The sequence below is a fragment of the Halichondria panicea genome, chromosome 1, assembly GCF_963675165.1.
Source record: "Halichondria panicea chromosome 1, odHalPani1.1, whole genome shotgun sequence".
Taxonomy (NCBI): domain Eukaryota; kingdom Metazoa; phylum Porifera; class Demospongiae; order Suberitida; family Halichondriidae; genus Halichondria; species Halichondria panicea.
In genome coordinates this window covers 12464945-12486038 of record NC_087377.1, presented here as the reverse complement: position 1 = coordinate 12486038, position 21094 = coordinate 12464945, and the positions used below count along the sequence as shown (strand labels likewise).

The 21094-nt window shown below is 39.5% G+C and overlaps 2 protein-coding genes and 2 long non-coding RNA genes across 10 annotated transcripts; 2 read left to right on the top strand and 2 right to left on the bottom strand.

Annotated features, from left to right (window-relative positions):
- Nucleotides 1-1181: 1181 nt before the first annotated feature.
- Nucleotides 1182-12605, bottom strand: LOC135348652 (sushi, von Willebrand factor type A, EGF and pentraxin domain-containing protein 1-like). 5 transcript variants are annotated; one of them, XM_064546956.1, is made up of 13 exons: nucleotides 12328-12600; nucleotides 10699-10741; nucleotides 10288-10629; nucleotides 9818-10108; nucleotides 9286-9569; nucleotides 8749-9039; nucleotides 8537-8628; nucleotides 2903-3229; nucleotides 2543-2830; nucleotides 2317-2493; nucleotides 2054-2260; nucleotides 1791-1988; nucleotides 1182-1736 (listed from the first exon to the last, which is right to left on the bottom strand). In XM_064546956.1, the coding sequence occupies exons 8-13, from the start codon at nucleotides 3012-3014 to the stop codon at nucleotides 1471-1473; spliced, it is 1248 nt and encodes a 415-aa protein (XP_064403026.1). In that variant the 5' UTR covers nucleotides 3015-3229; nucleotides 8537-8628; nucleotides 8749-9039; nucleotides 9286-9569; nucleotides 9818-10108; nucleotides 10288-10629; nucleotides 10699-10741; nucleotides 12328-12600; the 3' UTR covers nucleotides 1182-1470. The 5 variants fall into 5 exon arrangements, with proteins under 5 accessions (XP_064403026.1, XP_064403010.1, XP_064403035.1 ...); XM_064546940.1 differs by having other exon boundaries at nucleotides 10693-10741; nucleotides 12328-12599; XM_064546965.1 differs by lacking the exon at nucleotides 10699-10741 and having other exon boundaries at nucleotides 12328-12605.
- Nucleotides 4547-5532, top strand: LOC135350417 (uncharacterized). The gene is made up of 2 exons (XR_010399146.1): nucleotides 4547-5147; nucleotides 5199-5532. It is a non-coding gene; the product is annotated as an uncharacterized LOC135350417 (long non-coding RNA).
- Nucleotides 11784-21087, top strand: LOC135350623 (uncharacterized). 2 transcript variants are annotated; one of them, XR_010399214.1, is made up of 4 exons: nucleotides 11917-12405; nucleotides 13020-13168; nucleotides 19234-19312; nucleotides 19471-21087. It is a non-coding gene; the product is annotated as an uncharacterized LOC135350623 (long non-coding RNA). The 2 variants fall into 2 exon arrangements; XR_010399215.1 differs by lacking the exons at nucleotides 19234-19312; nucleotides 19471-21087 and having other exon boundaries at nucleotides 11784-12405; nucleotides 13020-15114.
- Nucleotides 14138-16555, bottom strand: LOC135348401 (uncharacterized). 2 transcript variants are annotated; one of them, XM_064546590.1, is made up of 7 exons: nucleotides 16319-16555; nucleotides 15907-16212; nucleotides 15494-15811; nucleotides 15356-15423; nucleotides 15106-15295; nucleotides 14536-15036; nucleotides 14138-14472 (listed from the first exon to the last, which is right to left on the bottom strand). In XM_064546590.1, the coding sequence occupies exons 1-7, from the start codon at nucleotides 16392-16394 to the stop codon at nucleotides 14279-14281; spliced, it is 1653 nt and encodes a 550-aa protein (XP_064402660.1). In that variant the 5' UTR covers nucleotides 16395-16555; the 3' UTR covers nucleotides 14138-14278. The 2 variants fall into 2 exon arrangements, with proteins under 2 accessions (XP_064402660.1, XP_064402670.1); XM_064546600.1 differs by having other exon boundaries at nucleotides 14536-14637.
- Nucleotides 21088-21094: the final 7 nt, after the last annotated feature.

Genomic DNA, 21094 nt, shown 5'->3' with positions numbered 1-21094 from the left:
TCTGAGAGCTAATCAATACTACTAACAGAAGATACTTGAAGTTGATCACTAACAAGTTCACCATCATTATTTTAACAGGACATAGACAAGTAAAGTGCCAAAAGCAAATTGTAACATCTTTACCTATTGCTATGATACTTTTTCTCCAGTCATGAGACAGTGGGTTTATTGTGTGTGGGTATTACATTATAACGTTGTGCTTGTTGTGTTTACCGTGTATAGAGTTGTTCTAAAGTTCCAATCTGGAGTTTTCCTGCATGTCAAAAGTAAAGATTGTAACTGATGAACATTAATTTTGCAACTTAAATATGGTGTGTGATGTACGTGTATACTAGAAGTTTATGGTGCAGTGGGGTATGGGATAAAGGTAACAAAAGGTAACATAATAATCTTAATGGCATGTGTGGTAGATAAATAATAATAATTATGGTGGTAATGTGGTGGTCATGCATAAAATTATAGATCTATATATACACTACCAGTATAGATAGAAGAGAAAGAAGGATTGGAAATGGAAGCGATTCACGTGATATTTTACATTGAAGTCTACAAAGTGGCTCTGGGACCATCTGTATAATTATACTGAATCATATGCCCCCTGATATAATAATAGGACTGGTATAATAAAGCGCTTCTTCATACTTGTATTCCTATAGTACCTGTAGAGAGAAGTTCACGGTCACATGCATGGACGCCTGGAGTGATTGTATCGAAACAAGGAAATCTAACTTACGAAGTGAGACTATAAATTATAGAAAGACGAACGACTAAGTCAGGAGACATGCATGCGGATCATATTCCAAGTCTCGTCTTCGCCGCAAACTGAAGAAGATATGCCGATGAGATAGACATACCCTCATCTCCAGCTCAGCCAGAAGAATCACAAAACCAGAAAGAGTAACTTGTCATATAGACAATTAACTGGAACGTACGGATATTCAATTCCCATGCAGATGAATCTTCAATCTAAGGGTGGAGTATCCACTGGAACTGTAACAGAACAATCTACCTAGAAGTTACTTAGCTTTGTATCAGTAGAAAAAGGTTCTGTACTGTGCTCTGTGCATGTGTGTGTTCTATCCTTGCTGCAATCAAGATTTATAAGCAAGTGTCGTGTGCATGGAGACAATTAACAAATACAACAAATCATGCTTTTTCAGTATTTAATTTGCTGCATGTGCTGAATTATACAAACTATAATACAAATTTTAACAGAACAATAACGATAAAAAATATTGCATAGAATTATGTTAATTGCTGACACAAATCATGATCGTTGATGCACAGAGATGTACACATTGATTTGTGCTAATTGTTTACATTCAGTTCTCAAGTGTTAATATTACAAACAACAGACGCGATGAATAAACATAAGTTGATGTATAAAACCTTGGCTCTATAACACATATACATCGCGTACAACTGATAAGCTATAAATTATTATGCAGACACTGGATTAATGCTAAACTTTCACAGTCCTACGTATACACTGGTTGACCGTTCATATGCTTGGTTACTGTTCAGTTTAATTTCCATTTTGGGTGACACCTCCTCATAAACAGGACCAGCTGGTACAGTGGGTCCTACGTTAGCTTGTCCTTCAGCTGCCTTCTTACGGGAGCAAAGGTGCATCACTAAGAGTCCAGTGAGGAATCCAGTGACTAGAGTCACAATGAAAGTGATGATCACACTTATAACGATAGCAGCACCAGTGGATAAGGTGGCGGAAATATCATCTATGCATGGAGAAGGTAAACAAGGAAATCAACCGTTAACAAAGCGCTACTCACATTCAAGTACACACACGATTGCCTCAGGCTCAGTACTCCAGACACCAGCATTAGTGCAAGTGATGGTGTTGGGTCCAGTCAGTGAGAGTCCATTGTCACACTGGTAAGTCAGCACTGTTCCCTCCGATACTGTCTCATTCAAACTCTCATAGTTCACTATTGTTCCGTTGGATGGCTTTTTGGGTAGAGAGCAGTTGACTGCGGTGAAACGTAAATTAGATGTTAATAATACACGCAACAAGTTTAGCCAATGGCATTCTCACCAGGCATATCTCTGCATGTGATGTTCGTGTCCGGCTTCCAAGTTCCTACTCCACCCACATTTTCACACGTACTGGACATATCACCAGCTGGGAATAGTCCTTTGTCACAATATAAGTTTACCACTGAGTCTATCGAAAAGGGCAATGTCCGACCCTTAACGTCCACACTGCCTCTGGAAGGTGCGACAGGAAAGCCACAGGTGACATCTGAGAGGAGGGGCTATATAGTAACAATCATGACAGTGATTCACCAATAATTTTACCCGAGGGACAGAGGTAACTGGTAGGATCAGGTAACCACCGCCCATCATTCTCACAGGTTGCTGGTACTGTCTCTCCATTGCAAGTGAAGCTCAGTGTTGATCCTACTAGTGCAGGCAGTGGTGGAGCACCATTGATGGTCACTCTATTTGCAGGTGTTGGGTTGGAGGGGCAGGTAACTGTAGCAAACAATATTATACACTAAGAGATCAGCTAATAGAAACTAACCAATAGGAAGAATCATCATCATCACATCATCGTCACTCATTCCAGCACAGTTGACAGCTCTGATTGTCACATTGTAGGGAGTGTTGTAGGAGACAGTTATCTGTGCTGAGGTGGTCTCCACGGTGACTGGTGACTTGGAGAGAGGTTTTAGGGAGATGATGAGGACATAGCTGACAGACACACCACCAGTAGAGGAGGGAGGGTCCCACTCCAGAGTGATAATAGAGGAGCTGAGTTGGTTTTGGGCTGAGGAGGACACCCTTGGATTAAGTGGAGGGGAGGGTGAATCTGTGCATGAGTGTATTGATAAACTGAGAATGCACGTGTACATGGCATGTATGCACTCCACCAGCCACTCACCAGCCATAGTGATAGTGAGGGGACCCTCTTGTGAGCTTGCTCCCTCACACTCCACCATAAATCCCTCCACAGTTGAGGCCTCAGACAGTGAGGTTAGAGTGGCAGTGAGCATTCCTCCACTGGAATCAGTGAGAACACCACGGAATGCTGGATTACCCTCAGTCACAGCGACATTTACACTGCCGGTGAATATTAAAGTCAATCTAAACGAAGCTCCTTGAACCGTTGGAGGAGTGACTTTCCATCGTATGAGACTACCAGGTAGAGTGCAGGTAAAGGTGACAGTGTCACCAGGACAGGACACAGTGGGAGTGGATGTCAGAGTGGCTGCAAAAATATAAATGTATAGCTAAATCAAGTTTTATATAGCTATATGCCACATGCACACATGCAACACTCACCTGCAGCCAGTACGAACAACTGGGTGCTGTAAATAATAACTGTTTGTAGCTGCATTGCAATTGCTGCATCTAATAAATAATGCTAAACTGTGCAGATTAAACTAGAACAATGATAAAGATTCAGGGCGTAGCTAGACATTTACTAAAGGGGTTTCTGAAGGAATAAGGCGGCGCGATAGCGCCGCGAACATTTTTAGGTCACGCCCACTTCCAGTGCCACGCCCCTTAATTATGCCGGTTACACCCCTTATGGCTGCATTTTTTGATAACTTCAGTTTTCCTCGGCCTCATCTCCTAAACTTTATAGTTGTAAGTACAAATGTACTACCAGGATCAGTACCATTGGCATTGACAGTGAGCATGAGCTCTGAGGTTGGTAGCTGAGAATCAGATTGTGGTGAGACTGAGCATGCAGTAGAGGAACTGGGCTAACAATCAGGTCTCTTATCTTGGATTGCAGAAGCTAAACTAGTATTAATAATAGGCATTGAAATAAATCCAGGCTAGATATCAATCCATACTCTTGCTAGTCTCCAGCCATTAGCAGTATACACTGTAAAATACAGTCTGGAGTCTGACTCTGAGCAGTAGTAGAGGAACTGGGATGATCTTGGTCTCTTATCTTGGATTGCAGAAGGTAACTAATAGGCACAATAAATACAGACTGGATATTAATCTACTTGTGGTCAATATTAACTTCAGCACATGATCAGCCCCACCCATTTTTCAGCAAGCAAGGGGGTTTCTGGGCAACTAGGAAACCATTAAGCTACGCCCCTGTTAAAGATCATTATAACAACATAATTTATAGTCTAGACACATTCAATATCTAGTCGACTACTATTATAGACAGTCCAGAACTAGAGCGCTAAACCAGACATTTATATAATCCAACAATCTCTATAAATTATGTCTTAAAACTAGAGAGTGTTGTAAAAGTAGTTACAAAAAAGTGCATACTAAACAAGGCAACAGTTCAACCATGAACGAACCTCACCAGGGCAATAAAGCGTAAAGCTACATAACATAAAGCTACTAAAATGTTTTTAGTCTATGGCAAAACAGTTCATGGTACTGTATATACTCTGCACTTTCATTGTCTGCATAGACTATGCAGACAAAGTGCAGAGTATACAGTATACCATGAACTCTTGGTAATACACTGGACTATGGCTGCATGGCTGTGACACATGCAAGAAAAAGGAAGGTTCTGAGATAGATTACATATGTCTGGCACTGTGTAGCCTCGATCCCAGGCCGAGTTTTCGCTTTTATAACGGTTAGGCGAACAACTGGGCCTGGTACTAGTTGTCTGCGCATGCGTCAATCGTTTGTCAGATTCTGACAAATGGATATTCTCGTTCACTTTCGTGACATTTATATTCGTGTACTATCGTGTACTAGAAGTCAGTTCCCGTTTTATCATTATTGGAATCGATTGGAATGGCTCTTAGCTGAAGCTTCTCTCTTCTCTGAAGCTTATTCTGAAGACTGAACAACAAGGGAAGAGGTATAAAGCTTTGTCAAGCTTGTTAAGGTCAGATATTTTTGTGTGGGCCCTATGGCCGGCTATGCTATCAAGTCTTGTTCATGTTTGGCAAGAATGTAGGTAGACTATAGTTTCATCATTAATATGGTGGATCAAGTGAAGAGTGTGAGCTAGAGAACTTGGTGCTGCCATCATCAGCTCGTCGACAATGACACTATAACCGAGAAATTTAATATGTATAGATCTACACGTATTTAAAATGTCTACTTCTCTGTACAGGAGCAATGGCTAATATCCAGCTATCCCAACAGTGCTCCTCTTGGCTATACTAACGGACGAGACTGGACAGTTTGAGGTAAGGGTTTAACCGTCTTTGGTTTCTTTTAATATTGTCCTATACTCACAGACACAGGACTGGAGTATGACCTGCTCATTCGAGCGTTGCTGGGTAGCTCAGAGACATCAAGAGAATCTACGTTTTCTCAAGCAATGAGTTACGAGTTGGGGCCTAGAATCAGAGAAGTCCAGCAGCCTGCTAAATCTTTTTGAAACGTAATTTGAAGGCATTCAATCATCCTGAAGTTGCCCTGGGTCACTGTAATTGTGCTGCAGCACAACTGGCAACTCCCCAGGCCTTTGTGAAGCAGCTCCCTATGTGCATCTTTTGTGTACTCACTCTGTGCATTTTCTGTGTACAAATTTCCATTATTGATTTATTAAATATTTTTGCCGACCACAAATATACAATGAAAATTTGACACATGCGCAGACAACTAGTACCAGGCCCAGTTGTTGCCTAACCGTTATAAAAGCGAAAACTCGGCCTGGGATCGAGGCTAGGCACTGTGGTGAGTATATAGATATTGCATATAAAACTTACGTAAAAACAAGCTGTCGTAGGTTGATGTATCTAATTACGCCGCCACTATAAGTTAAGTGTCACCTCGGTCATCCTAAAAATAAAAAGCGGCAATTTTTTGCCATTAATTTTATGAAAAAGGCGTATTTTTGTGGTGCCAAGGCAGTCTTTTACTTATCATAATTATCGTTGATCGGCCGTACGTACCTCTGAGATTGTTACACTAAGAGGCATTTCATCACGACTTAGCACAGCCGCCTACTAATCGGCCATCTTAGAGGTATACAGTTCAATAATGTGCTGCATGCAGCTATCTCATCACATGCATGCAAGCAGCCAGCTATCTTGTACACAGCATGTATACAATGAAAGCACCGCAGGTGCATGCATGCTGATGCCTCGGTAGAGATGCCAAAGCTACATAACATAAAGCTACTATATACACTCTGACATTATGATGAACATTTTTTGCATGCAAACTCTAAGAGTAGGTAATGATCCACCAGATTGTTGTTAAAAACGATCGATAACCAAGTCTAAAATTAATGGCTGCATCAGCAGAGCCTTGCAGCTCTCTTCTCACTCTTGCAGCTACCAATAGCTAGCGTTCTAGTGCAATAGTAGAGCTAACTACTAAGTAGAGTAGCAACACTCGGTAAACAAGTTTGGCTACGTGCTCTTCTGAAAAGGCTGCAACGGCATTCCAAGTAAGCAAAACTAGGCATTACTCGAGAACGAAGCATTATTTTGCAAATCCACGAATTGAAATCCAAGTAAACATGACTATAGAAGCCTATAATTATAGAAACTCTAACTAAATGCGGAAATTTTCTTTTTCCAACTACGAAATGCCAGTGTATATACTGCGGCAATTGGCTTTGTTGCCCAGATCAAAGCAATCCAGTGCTCAGTATATGGCATGTTGCACCACTCCCATGGCTACCGTAAAAATATTGCACTGCATTATATGCACTTGCACTGTGTGTAAATGCAGTAGATTTCTCCATTTGGGACTTATGCCCCACAATCCCACCCAATAACTCATTTGGTCCCTTTTATAGGCTACTACTTTCAGCCCTATTAGTGGGAAGAAAACCTAAAAATGTACTATGGAATTCAGCAAAACTAATGAATACACTAAATTCCTTCAAAACACATGTCTTTTATTAGACCAGTCAGACGAGTTTAACGTCATTGAGTAACACGTTAGTTATTGCAGGCGCCCTCGTGCAACATGCCATATATTGAACTGGAGCATTATGTCATCCAGTGCAATGTATATGGCATGTTGCACTCTGGCTGGGCAATAACTAATACATGCATACAATTTCTCTGAGGTGATCCTTTTATTGCCTATACCGTGTTGGTTCTATAATTACAGCACCACTCTGAATAATTATTTCGCTACCATAATTATACACATGTACTTTAAAATTTTTTTCGTCATAATTATTATTATTATAGTCTCTCAAAAATAGAACGAATACAGTATCCTATCCACATGCATTTGATACACATGCATGCACTCACTATACGTTCATCGATCAACAAGTATATAACATTCATGATCTTTAAAATCTAGTAGTGTTCATTGTGCAGCTTCTTTACTAGACAAGAAGCTTTTTTTTGGCTATATCTCCTATACCTTAATTAAAATAGCAGTTTTCCTTCTTGTCTGCCCTTCTCATGACCTCGAGGAATATACCGCTGGCCATGCAAGGTTGTGTTTTCATTCGCAAACAGTGTTGAGCCAAGTTCGTATCAGTGACACCTTCTCTTGAAATAGCTTCCAGAAACTCACTTTTTTTCTTTTGCATAAATTACATGGATTATTTTGGTGATCACTTCTGCCTCTGATTGCTGCATGGATTCGATTATCTTCATCGTTCCCAGAGCGCTTCGAACAGCTACACCTTCGTGACCATCGGACATTTTGTACCCTAATATATGGTTGTTTGGGCATTTTTCACGTGATTGACGTCACATAAAATAGCTCTTAGTTGTAGCACATACAGTCATGTAAGTGACAACTTGGAGGACTGAACGCATTTTTTTGCTTCAACGAAGGTGCAAACAGTAAAACAGTGTCTCTCTGTTATCCCACATGCATGCTAACTCACACACTTTCATACAGCCATGCAGGTTGACCAGCCCATGCAAATAACCTTCAATCATGCAACAATCTGTTTATTATAGAGTCACTGTATCAAGCATTGAGACATTAAATTTTGTCCACTCTTTACTTAACTCCTTGATCTCTCCTAGGAGGCTACGAGGGAATTTCTGGTCCACCCCCCACCCCCAGAGGACAGGCAACCACATCTACCCACACTGCCCAGTCATGAGGTAATAATATTTATGGCAGATCTACAGATCGAGGTTATCCTTAGAGATTTTATACTTTGCACAGGACATTTTGAGACGGAAACATTTGTCCATATTAATTAAGTGTCCCCTTTCTCTGAGGTCCTGTTTGATGTTTCACTAATAATAAGCTTAGCTGTACTCACCTGGTCATGCAGTGTGACCAACCTTCCTAGTATGAAAAAGTACGGTGCAAAGGTCAAGAACGCAAAACAAGAAGGTTATGGCGTACCTCTTCTGGTGCTCCTACCCCGAATCAATGATACGTTAAATTATTAATTACTCTAGTTTAAACGACAGTATCATAATTATAGACACTAAACGACCAATTTTAATAAATAAATACAAATTGTAGTACGTATATAATGTATACATGTTAACTAAAATGTACACACACACACACACTGTATTTTAGAGTCTCCTCAAATCTCAAATCTCAAATCTACAGTGAGAAAAACACAGCAACCTAAAAACTATCACCCCAAAACAAACTCCATTTACAAATCCATTAGGACCGATACCTTTTTTGTCTTCCAATTGATCATTAGCCAGTGCTATACGATAACAGCGATGGTGATGAAAACAACAATTAGTGTGCTAACCAAAAAGCCAGCTACAGAGAGAGCATAATTTTTTATACTCTTATCGTACAAGAAATGAGTGCATTGATTCAGTGCTAACTATTACGTACAATTTTGTGAGCTAGGCATAGATATATCAAAAGCAAACAAACCTGCAACAGAGACTGATCCATTTGCACATCCTCCTGAGACTGATCCCACTGACTGTTGTGCAGCGCTAATGCTGCCACAAGTGCTAACAGTACGAACATCAGCAGTGATTTCTCCAGATGGTAACTTAACGTCCAGACCATTGTCACGAGAGCTCCTAGTTGTGTACAACACTCCATCCACGTAAATTCTCACAATATAATAATTAATGTCAAACTGGGGATTCAAAGGAGGGATCCATGATACTGTCGTGTCTCCGGAAAATGTCATAGTGAGAGGTGGTTCAATTTTTGCTGTACATGAAAGGATATACTGTATATATAATTATAGCAGGTTATTTTCGTATGGTGGAAATGTTTGTATTTTTGATGATGAAAACAAAAAATTTAATTAGTGTAAAAACCAGCCGGCATAAAATGCTACAGAGAGAGCATAGATTTTATCGTACAAGAAATAAGTGCATTGATTCAGCGCTAACTATTACGTACAAGTTTGTGAGCTGGGCATAGACATAATTTTTTTTTAGAAGCAAACAAAACCTGCAGCAGAGACTGATTCATTTACACATCCTCCTGAGATTGATCCCACTGACTTTTGTGCAGCGCTAATGCTGCCACAAGTGCTAACAGTACGAACATCAGCAGTGATTTCTCCAGATGGTAACTTAACGTCCAGACCATTATCACGAGAGCTCCTAGTCGTGTACAACACTCCATCCACGTACATTCTCACAATATAATAATTAATGTCAAACTGGGGATTCAAAGGAGGGATCCATGATACTGTCATGTCTCCGGAAAATGTCACAGTGGTTCAATTTTTGCTGTACATGAAAGGATATACTGTATATATAATTATAGCAGGTTATTTTCGTATGGTGGAAATGTTCGTATATTTGATGATGAAAACAACAATTAGTGTAAAAACCAAAAAATCCAGCCGGCATAAAATGCTACAGAGAGAGCATAGATTTTATCGTACAAGAAATGAGTGCATTGATTCAGCGCTAACTATTACGTACAATTTTGTGAGCTGGGCATAAACATAATTTTTTTTCAGAAGCAAACAAACCTGCAGCAGAGACTGATTCATTTGCACATCCTCCTGAGATTGATCCCACTGACTGTTGTGCAGCGCTAATGCTACCACAAGTGCTAACAGTACGAACATCAGCAGTGATTTCTCCAGAAGGCAACGTAACGTCCAGACCATTATCACGAGAGCTCCTAGTTGTGTACAGCACTCCATCCACGTAAATTCTCACAATATAATAATCAATGTCAAACTGGGGGTTCAAAGGTGGGGTCCATGATACTGTCGTGTCTCCAGAGAATGTCACAGTGGAAGGTGGCTCGATTTGTGCTGTATATAAAAGGATAATCATATAATTATAGCGGGATATTTTCGTATGGTGGACATTTTCGTAGGTTCTATGTCACTATTCTGAGCTGTACAAATATTTAGCCTATACGAAATATTTCACTCATACGAAATTTTCACCAACGAAAGTTACCCGCTATATATACGGCATGACAACTTACCTTCATGAATTAGTGTTAGTACAAAATCGTTCTGAGGGCCAGAAATGTCCGTAGAACAGGAAAAATTCATCTGCTGCAGATCACTTGACACTCTGATTTGCAGGTTTGAAGTAAAATTGGGCATTCCACTTGTCAGGGTCAGAATAACATTCAGAGCAGTAGGGAATGTCTGAACATCAGGAACAGGATCACTGCTAATGAATGCTTGCTGATTTAGTAATGGTGGAAACTGTACAAACAGGGTGGTTCCTTGAGCGCTACAAGTGTATGTGACAACTTCACCAGTGCAGGAAAAGTTACGACCGGCTGCGTCTAAATCTGAAGCAATTTCAACCACCTGACCTATAAAAAACATCATACGTAACAAGTAAATTAAGGACAACTATGATAATTAATTGTACATACCTATACCAAGCACTAGTCCTGTAACTGTAGCAACAAATAATACCACCACCTAAAACAATGAAGTACATTGATAAAATTTGCTGCTTGAAGTGTATAGATGCTAGCCTAAACCATAGTCGTTTCCCATCCCTCTCCCTTCTTATATATATATCTATTAGGGTGGGAAACGCAATGTAAATAGCATTGACGATCCGTGTTTCGGTCAACATTTTCTTTTATTTCCTCTGTCCCATACTTCTAGCTAGTACTGCTATAAACTGGCTACTGAGCTCCATGTATTAACCAATGGCTATGGAACAGTCACAGCAAGGTAGTAGCAATAGTTAGTGAGACCCTCCAAGCAGCAAAAAGCAGCTTCGACAGTAAATTCTTGAGAGGAGTTCTGGCTGTACCGTTGAGTACTTCCAGTACAGTCACAAACATGATAGGGAAATGTAGCAAAGTTCTGTCGTAAATTACTGTGCCGATACAATGAACTAACTATCAATGAATACAAAGAGACATGTATACCTATACATTAATTTTAATCCTTGATATGACTTCTAAATGCATGGGCTGCTTCAAAACCAGCTTACTACTAATTAAGGCAAAAATGAATAATTATTACTTACCAACCTAAAGCCAAGTGGCTTTGATTTTACCTACATACAATGCCCAGCTTTAAATATGTTGTACTGTAGTCACAGCCTCTCCTTGTAGAACGTACACAAAGCCACTAGATATAGAGCCGAAACGATAATACAACACTTAAAAAACTAGCCTCGAGACCAGGCCGTTCGTTGTCTGAAAGAACGCCTGGTCAAGTTCCAATGTAGAACTCGTCTACCTGAGTCAGTGAGTGGTTAGGCTTGAGTAGGTTGTGAACATGATTATCGGAAACTGTAAACACAACAATACTAGCTAGCTGCATACATCGTAATGATATTCACGGATAAGTATATGGTTGTTGCGGGCAATTATCGGTCCAAAAAATTCCTGGAACAATTAGACAAGTTCTACATTGGAACTTGACCAGGCGTTCTTTCAGACAACGAACGGCCTGGTCTCGAGGCTATCAAAAAAAACTGCCTTTGAAAGCTTCCAAGCTCTTGGTGACATACACTAGATGCACACACTAGCTAGGAATGGAGCTCAGCACAGGACTAATTAAGAGTCCCAGCGGGGAGCTGCATGTGAATAATATTAATAACATTTCCCACTACATGGGTTGGCGGGGTGTACCTTTTCATTAGTTGTGGGAACAAAACCTATTATGGAATTCATGAATCCACTAAAATTCACTCAAAAACACATGACAATTTATAGGGAAAAAACTTAACCAATCAGAAGAGTTTGACGTCATTGGGCAACAAGTTAGTTATTGAAGGCGCCCTCGTGCAACATGCCATATATTGCACTGGATGACATAATGCCCGAGGGCCTGCATTTATGCTGCTCCAGTGCAATATATGGCATGTTTTACTCGTGCTGGGCAATAAAACTAATACATAATCCAGTATCAACTTCTCTATGATAGATCTGCTGTATAATTATATATAGCTTTAATATAGACAAAATAGTCTAGTTTCTTATTAGCTTCATGCATACTATAGATCCAGCAATTATTAATTGTCGTGACTCAGAGTATAAACTTACTGTACATGTTGCTGTCATCTTGCACACTTTGATCTTCTACTTTCACAGTAGCCAATGTCAATTGATGTTCAAGTAGAGGTAAGTGTGTATCTAACTGTACACATCAACAATATTATTAGGCAATACTGCTGATAATTATGGCTATTGTTTATTTGCATGTCCATTTTGGGCTATAGCTATAATAATCAGTTATTAGTAATAATTTTTTGCAGCCAATATTCAAAATAGCTACAGTATAACTGGAAAATCTGGCAATTTGGTCGATTTTACTGAAGATCGCCAAATCAAATGTTCCATAACATCATCGCTGTGACGCGCCTGAAACGCCAAAATTCAGAAAAAACCGCTAAGCCAGTTCAAAACAAAGAAACCACAGTACAATAGCTGCACGTGATTTATAGTTTGAGAACAATGGCTAGTGTGCACCTGTCCACTGCTGACACAAGCTTTCTGTATATGGTACAATACCTCGTATTTGCAGGCAATAATAGTTCACATGCTGAACACAATATAGGGACTATATCACAAGCACAATGGCTGCATGTGTGTATACACTGTACTCTAAGGTCACTAATGCAACGCGACAAAAGCATGAAGTATATATAGTACACTACGGATGTGGCACAAAGAAATAATGGGTATATAGAACATTCCAATAACCAATCTCTCCATCCACTCACTCACACTGCCAGTAGAGTTGAATATGAATGCTGTACTGAAGACCACGTACAAGCTAGTATGACGAAGCCTCGCCCCCTCCCACCTCTCTCTCTCACCTACGTTGAAAAGGGGACAGCCACGGACTACTAAAAGCACTGCCTCCCTCATGCCCTTCTGAACTGTAAGCTGAGTGCCACCCGTGGATATTACCGCTACGACTGTATAATTATATGTATTACGTTTGTTGTCCATATAGCTTACAAAGTTTTCATGTACAGTAAACTCTTATTAAATCTGGCCACCCTTGGCGAGATGGCCGCATTTCAGAATATAGCTGCGGCTAAAAAGCGGTCCTTACCTCGAATCTAATAACTAATTTTGCAGTTCTGTCAGATCATTTTGCTCTCATTTTGCTTTCTATGTGTAAATTCAATATTATCTGCCAAACCATACCCAAAATATCATATCCGGCCGTAATAAACGTAAAAAACCATCAAAGTTTGAGGCAGCCAGTACTGGCCAGTATACAGAATAGCATTTCAGGTCAAGTTTTGTGCAGTAAAGATCAAGCTAGCAATCCGTGCCAAACCAAATGACCGATGTATCGAGGTGGCCGTACTTCAGAGAGCTGGAATAGCGAGAGTCTACATAATTATAAGCCAACGAAAAGTTGTTTGTATCTGTATGTTGGGATGGATCAAAAAGAGTACTGCATGGACTCCATACAATTATCAGATGCATCAAGCACCCTTGTGTCACCAGAGTTTGATATAATTATAGGCATAATTATGATAAATTAAATGCCAACATGATCTATTGTTTGTTAGTCGCGACTCTCACTGTGTACCTAACTTGTAGCTATATAATTATGAAGCAGCTAGTGCATCTTAATTGCTAGCTCTACTGCATTAAATTGTGTACACTGTGGGTATTAGTTTATAGCTCATCATTGTCCTGCATGCATATGGGATTAATTGTTACACCAATTGTTATGCCATAATGCATCAGCATCGAAATTTAACAATAGGAATGCTATATATAGTTATCTTTAAACGGCTTATGTGTACACGTACGTGACAAGCTTTCAAGCACATGACACGATGCCAGCTGTCTTTGTATTGTCCCTATACATCAGGTTACCATCCTACAGTTATATGAAAACAAGCTTGTTTAGCATTCAACAAAATTCAGTATTCTACTATTATCGTTAGTCATGCAGCCATGAGTGAATAAAGTAAATGTCAACAAGCTATAGTGCATGCATTCAAATTCTCAGTATAAAACTGTCTACCTATACACGTATTTCTGCATACAAAGGTTCTGTAGGTAGTGTAGGTGATCCTTGAGCATTTTCTATGACATCATACAGATGTGGCTCCGTAGCAATTATTTGTGAATGGTTGGCAATACAAATTTCATTATACGCTTCATTTTTTCTCATATTCAATACAATAGAGTATGCTTCACAGTTGCTGACTTCGAACGCTGTATATGTGGTGCAATGGTGCAATGGCTTATTAAAGTAATTATCTTGGGAAATCTACTCACTTTTCTTTGATTTTCTCCTTCTTTTCTTGAACAACACTGCTAATGTTACAGTAATGAATATAATGCAGCAAACTGCTCCACCAGAACAACCTCCAATAACACCTGCACCGATTATGGTTGAAGTTACAGTATAATTACCCCAGTGTACTGTTGTAATGGGGTCCAAGTCAGTAATGTTTCTAATAACTGTACTCTCTGTTGTTGAGTTGGACTTGAGGGTTATGATAACAATCTCTCTACTGTACACTCTGCGTATACCACCATCTTGTTCCCAATTATAAACAGTAGTGGTGAAATTACCAACCTCCACATCTACACTGTATGAACAACCTTTTACACAAGTTTCATTTATGCTGACAAACATAGAAATCACTAAACGATTTTCAACGCCCAGAATGTCAATCTTAAAGCCACGAGCAGTTGTCCCTCTAGCAAACCAGCAAGTGACAGTGACATTATTTCCTCTCACAATGATTTCTACGTTTTGAATATCGTATGTACCTGAAAATAGTATTTTTTTTATAATTATGTCATTATGTTATGGCAGCACAACATCATCTGAAAACTTACTAAAAGGAATGTTTGAGTGCTCAATTTTATTATCAGAACAGCTAACATTGGCCAAAAACGTCTCGTTGTGTGGAAGGTTACACACTATCGTCAAGTATTCATAGATACTATATATAAATCCTTTGAAGACAATTGAGTTGCTTGTAAGTTGAAAAATGGTGACTTGAAATACACAAAGACACAATTCAAGCTGTAAAATATTTTTTTGGAGATCTTATGGACACCATGCATGAAGGATTTATATGTTTACCTCAGAGTCATTAAAGATTATGTTGATTTCAGTTTCGTTGCCGCTGAACGATATTTCAGCAATCGCTTCTGAATGTAGATTGTGTGAAACTTACATGTCATGCAGGCGTGTGTAAAACATTGCACTGTTTATACTTACCTGAGAGTGAAGTATTTTCACCTGTGGTCTCACGCTCAACTGCAAATAAAACTGTGTTACTTTCTCCCACAATATTCCAGGCACCAACTGTTAAGTAATTGACGTCAACACAGTACTTGGGAAGAATAATCTCTGCTGTTGTTGTGTTCATACACTGTAGTTGCTCAATTGCTGTCAGACCGTCAGTACAAATTGTGTAACCAAAGATATCTTGCTGGACAGCAGTAATATTTAGTGAAAAGGGTTCTGTCCAAGACACTCTGTTATGAGATTTATTGTAACGTGCTACTGTGTAGTTTGATGACATCTGGAGAATTCCTGTGATATATTATAGGAGGAATAGCTCATGAAGTATTAGCTAGTAGCTATATACCAATATCTATATCATGCACGGGAATATATATCTGATTTACCTTGAACATAAAACTTAGCTGTTTCATAGGCTTCAACAAAGCCAATAGATGTGTATCGTCTGCATTTGCAGGTGACACCATTTGAATTAACAACAGTAGCAGGAATTGTAATGGTTGCTGTAATGTACCCAGGCACTTGATTCAGATCATACGTAACAGTAATTTCTCTGGATAGTATTGGAACACTGTCTGCCTGCTGTCCATCTACTATCCAGCGAGCTGATCCACCATTTCTTACCAAACATACAAACACTCCATTATCCGGCTGGTTTAAGTAGGCATTGTAGACAAATGGAGCCTCAATTTCTATTGTGTGCATTAATCAGTTATAGTATACAATCTATATTACATATAATTATAGTTTAGATTTTTGCGTGCATGTATTTGTCCTTAATACTTTATTTGAGCTTACTCGCCAACTCTCCGTATGCACTGGTGCAGAATATCAACAGTAAATTCACTTTCAGCTGCATTATGAGTACATTCATTATAGATCCAGGCTGTATACAGTCTATAACTATAGTCAGGAGCTCATTTGCTTATAAAGATAATTATGAGTTTATAGATCTAGATCTGTAATTGTGACGCCGTTCTCAAATTGCTAATTGCATGGCTAGATTCTAAATCTATAGTCTAACCTGCATGAGAATTTCTATATACAAAGTTAAAATATAAATCATACTGAAAGCATCGCTTATCAGTGTTATTGTGTTCAGTGTTTCCCAGTATTACCTGTGATAGCAGTTTTTGGGTAGTATTCCACTGTGATGGCATGCACGCATGCAGTGTTACCAGTCCAGCGTTGTCAGTGCTTCCAGTGATGGCAATGTGTTACTGTATATATAGCTATAGTAGTTTGGTTATGGGAAATGCGAACTTGCATGCTTGTAATAGCTTTATATATTTATAGCTCTACTTTAAAAGAGAATGTGGCAAGTTATACCATTACATCAGAATTTATAGCAGTAAACCTTCGAGGATGAGAGCGAAGCCACGAGGCCAAGGATTGGTTTACGTTGCCATAAATTCGAATGTAGCTAAGTGGACGGTAAGTGTTATAATCATACCTACTGGAATGAAAAATGCTTGCTACCTAAAGTACCTCACCTTGATACAACTAGCTAACAGTCTCAAAAACTAACGAAAAGCTTGTGCGTATAGCTTGTAGCCAGTTGTGGTAAGCTTCTAGCTCTACGCATGTCCAAGCAGTGAGCCCCAGCCTTTCTTCAACCTTCCTGCGAGCCCGTTCTGCCATTGCCAACAAGTGTCTATATAATTATAGCTTCTCTTTGGCTGGTATAAAATCAGTTTGACCTCATCAAGGCAAGGTAGTTTATGAGGAATGAGGAGTTTATGGTAGTTAAACCCCACCCAGTTGCTATGATACAGACTCCAAGTGGGGTATATCTCAAAATAACGAGCGGCGTACATTCTAAACAAAGGAACATGACATAATGCATGCCATACAGGTCATAACAATAATACATAATAATTATAGTTCAGAGTTCAGAGTTTTAGTCCTTACATTCTAGGTTTAGACGCTATAAAGATCTGGCGGATTTCGAATACGACCAGACATACGTATCGGTGCATGGATGGTTCGGTTTCGTCCTGTGTCTCGGTATCGGATTTTCCCAATTGCACAGGAAGAATTGTTTACATAGTCAGTCTTTAGTCTTTAGTTTTCAGTCTTCAGCCTTAGTGCAGTCCTCAGTTAGCACAGTTTTCTCTAGGTTAGTCAGTCAGTCAGCCAGTTATCAGTCTCTCAGTCACCATTGGGTAAAGGTCGATCGAAAAGCACCACTTCCTCTGAGCATAGGAGTTCCTCAGGGAGCTGTGATTGTAGAAGGAAGGTCATTTGGGTCTTGGGTATGACGGATATTAAAGTTGTTGCATGCAGTTAAAAAACTTGTAGTTGGATTTCAGGGTGGCCTGCCTGGTCCACGGCAAGGTGAGTACTGGTCAGGTCGGGTAGTTCGGGACGTTTACTTAGAGTGTTCAAGGCAGGCTATTGCCTGATTGCATTAGCATGAAAGAGGACCTCGGTTATGGTTTCTATAGGGCCGAAGTAATGATGATGGACAGTAGGGGGCATTCCACAGCCGACCACAAGTAGTTGCAAACTAGTAGTTGTCCTATAAAAGGAGTGATGTGTACACGAAAGGAATGCAACAAGGAATGCAGTTGTTACACAGCTCACTCGTGCGCACATTGGATATATTGGCTCAGTATAGTGCCTTGGCCCTCGAGGCCTGCGGCCCTCGGGCCTAAGTCACCAATATATCCCATGTGGCACTCGTGCATGTGTCACAACTATAACATATAGATCTAGTACAGTATTCAGCATAAACTACTAGTTGGGTAACCATGAACAACTAATCCTTATCAAGAGGAGTTAAGTGGCGTACTACATATGTCATTGTGGCAGAGAATTGGAGACTGCATGGTTCAGCAGCAGGCTGTTTCTCAGTCAACAATTAGACGAACAGGCAGTTTATGTCGTAATCAAGCTACTCCTACAGCCCAAACTTAGTACTTATATAGATAGAGATCTGGCCAAGTTGTGGTTTAGCTGTAAACTGTTACACTTACCTCAAGTGGTTTTTTGCATTTTACAGTAATACTATTTGCCAAAACTTCAAGTGAGTTGACGTGAGCTACAACAAATAGCGTGAAAAACTACAACAACAAAACATAAAGATCTGCCAAAATTTAAACTTGGTCCCTTGCTCTATAGTATTGTGGTTTACTTATGTAAACTGTTACACTTATCTCAAGTGGTTTTTTGAAATTTACTATTTGCCCTAAACTTCCAAGTGAGCTGCAAAGGGCAGTACATAGATGTGTGTATACTTTCGTAGATGTGCATGTGGTATAAATGTGGTGGTCACTAGTGACACACAAGGATCCAAGTGTCCAAGTGTTGAGTACAGCTTGTGAATGTGTTGTGTGATGTAAATTGAGGCAATTAAAGTATATATAGAGAGAGAGAGTATCGAACGTAGGCATACTGTGCATCAGATATATACGGAGAGTAACGTGACTACTTCCTGTATCTTTCATGCACACTGACCAATTAATCCAAGTGTGGGTGATGACATGAAAGTAGCTCTCCAGTTGCTTTAGTGATAGTGTATGGGTTGACATTTCTTAGACACAGGTGCTTCACTGAAACAGACTAATGTCCTCAAAAGCTGACACTGTAAGAAACTTTCAAAGTGGATTCCATAGACCATTACAAAATATTTTGTGTTGTACTGTGACTACGGTATCTTGAGTGCATGTATTCAATGTTGCCCTAACACTTCTCTCTCTCTGTGTCCACAGTTGCCAGTGTTTGCCAAGTTGCTGGAGTGTTCAAGAGACACCTCGAGCTGTTCCTGAACTCCCCATATTTTATGGACTGGTGAGTTATTATGACTGCATGTAGAAGCCATTTTTTTACAATATCGATACAAGTTTGTTCCAAAACGCTTTCTGTTTGTGTACTTTGCTTCAATTAATTTTCAACATTGATAATGTACTCCAGTTATTTATACTTGTACTCCCCCCCCCCCCTCACAGAGCAGTGACAATGCCTGATGCAGTCTGCTAGAGTGGACTGTCTCACCTCACTCTGTCAACTGCTGGGAAGAATGATCCTCAGAGGGAGAATAAAACAACACAATCCAATGTCAGTCTTTGAATAATATCTACGTAGCTATGCATGACTTAGGCTACCAACTCAGAGCCTATAGGATGACTGCATGTAAGTCGTATATTGTGTCATTCAGGATTCCTTTGTATATACATGTATGCATAATTATAGCCCTATATTAGAAATTAGTTTGTATGATCTACGTGTGAGAAGTACCTCAGAGGTGGTAATATCGTTTACTGCATATAGAGAGTGCATGGGGAGGCGCACAGGCTGTTTTTAAGTTAATACAGTAGACCCTCGCTAATCGGAATAGGCCGGACCAGACACAGACATAATATATAAGCTGAGGTGGGTAGTCAGTTTAGTTTTAAACAGCTATTCTGCGCACCTAACACTATAATTTACAACAATCATGTAATGATGATATCTGGAATATTCTGTATATATGTACTATAATTTTTATGATAGCTACGTAATTATGAGCTGAAATTGCGCCAGAAGTGATCTATAAGCTCCCAAATATCAAATTTTTTACGGAGAGCATGCCCCCGGACCCTCCTAGTTTGGCATGCACTGACTTTGCGTCTTTTTATATGCCCCCCTGACCCAAAATCCTGGATGCAGCCCTGATGTCACTTTCACGTGTACATGTATTAATTATGAACAGCCTTTAATTGAGTGCGTATTTTCAGCTGAAGTGATCTTTTACCAGGAGCAATGGAACAGGGTCCCTAAAGTAGAAAGCTAGAATAGTTTGTTCTTTAGCCCCAGAACTTCTAAGACTCCAGGCTTCTTTGTGTTGACTTTGATATGATCCTAGTCCACAGTGCAAGTCTCATGCACCACTAAAACGCAGTTCTCAAAAGTTTCAGCATGCCTTTAATTTTATTGCTCCTGTTACTTGCTGCTTACTAGCCAGCTTTTATGCTTATACATAATATACATAATAATTATGCATGTATTGTGTAACACTCCTCAGGTTTGTATAGATTCATGTCAGTAGCCGAGGGTTAGCACTTCAGTGCTCTAGTTCACCAAGCCATCACATAGACTTCTGTTTCCTTCTTCTATAATGACAGTGTAGTTCATTGTCAACAATTACAACAGTACCGCGGGTGCTGATGCTGTGTCAATATAAAGCTACTACCTTAATAGCTACTATACCTTAATGTTACTATTATAGACGGGTAGTAATTTTAGCATTTTCAGATTTTTCTCTGTTTTTAGGGTACTAATTTTGGCGGATTTGTAGCAAATTCATTACCACAATATATCTCAAAAGATATACAAGTATGAGTTTTAAGGTTGAATGGAAAGTTTGGAGTCAGATACAGATGAAAAAAGGGCTAGCTTGCTTATAGCGTACTCTCAAAAGTACATTACATTATAATATAAAAGTACATTAGAAAAAAAAAAGTTAATGAGTTCATAATTTTTTAATTGCGTTTTATTATTAGCGTGTACTTAATTTAGCGTTAATTACAAATTCGCTAAAATTCGCTAAAAATATAATTAGTACCCGTTTATAATAGGGTAGCTAATATTGCT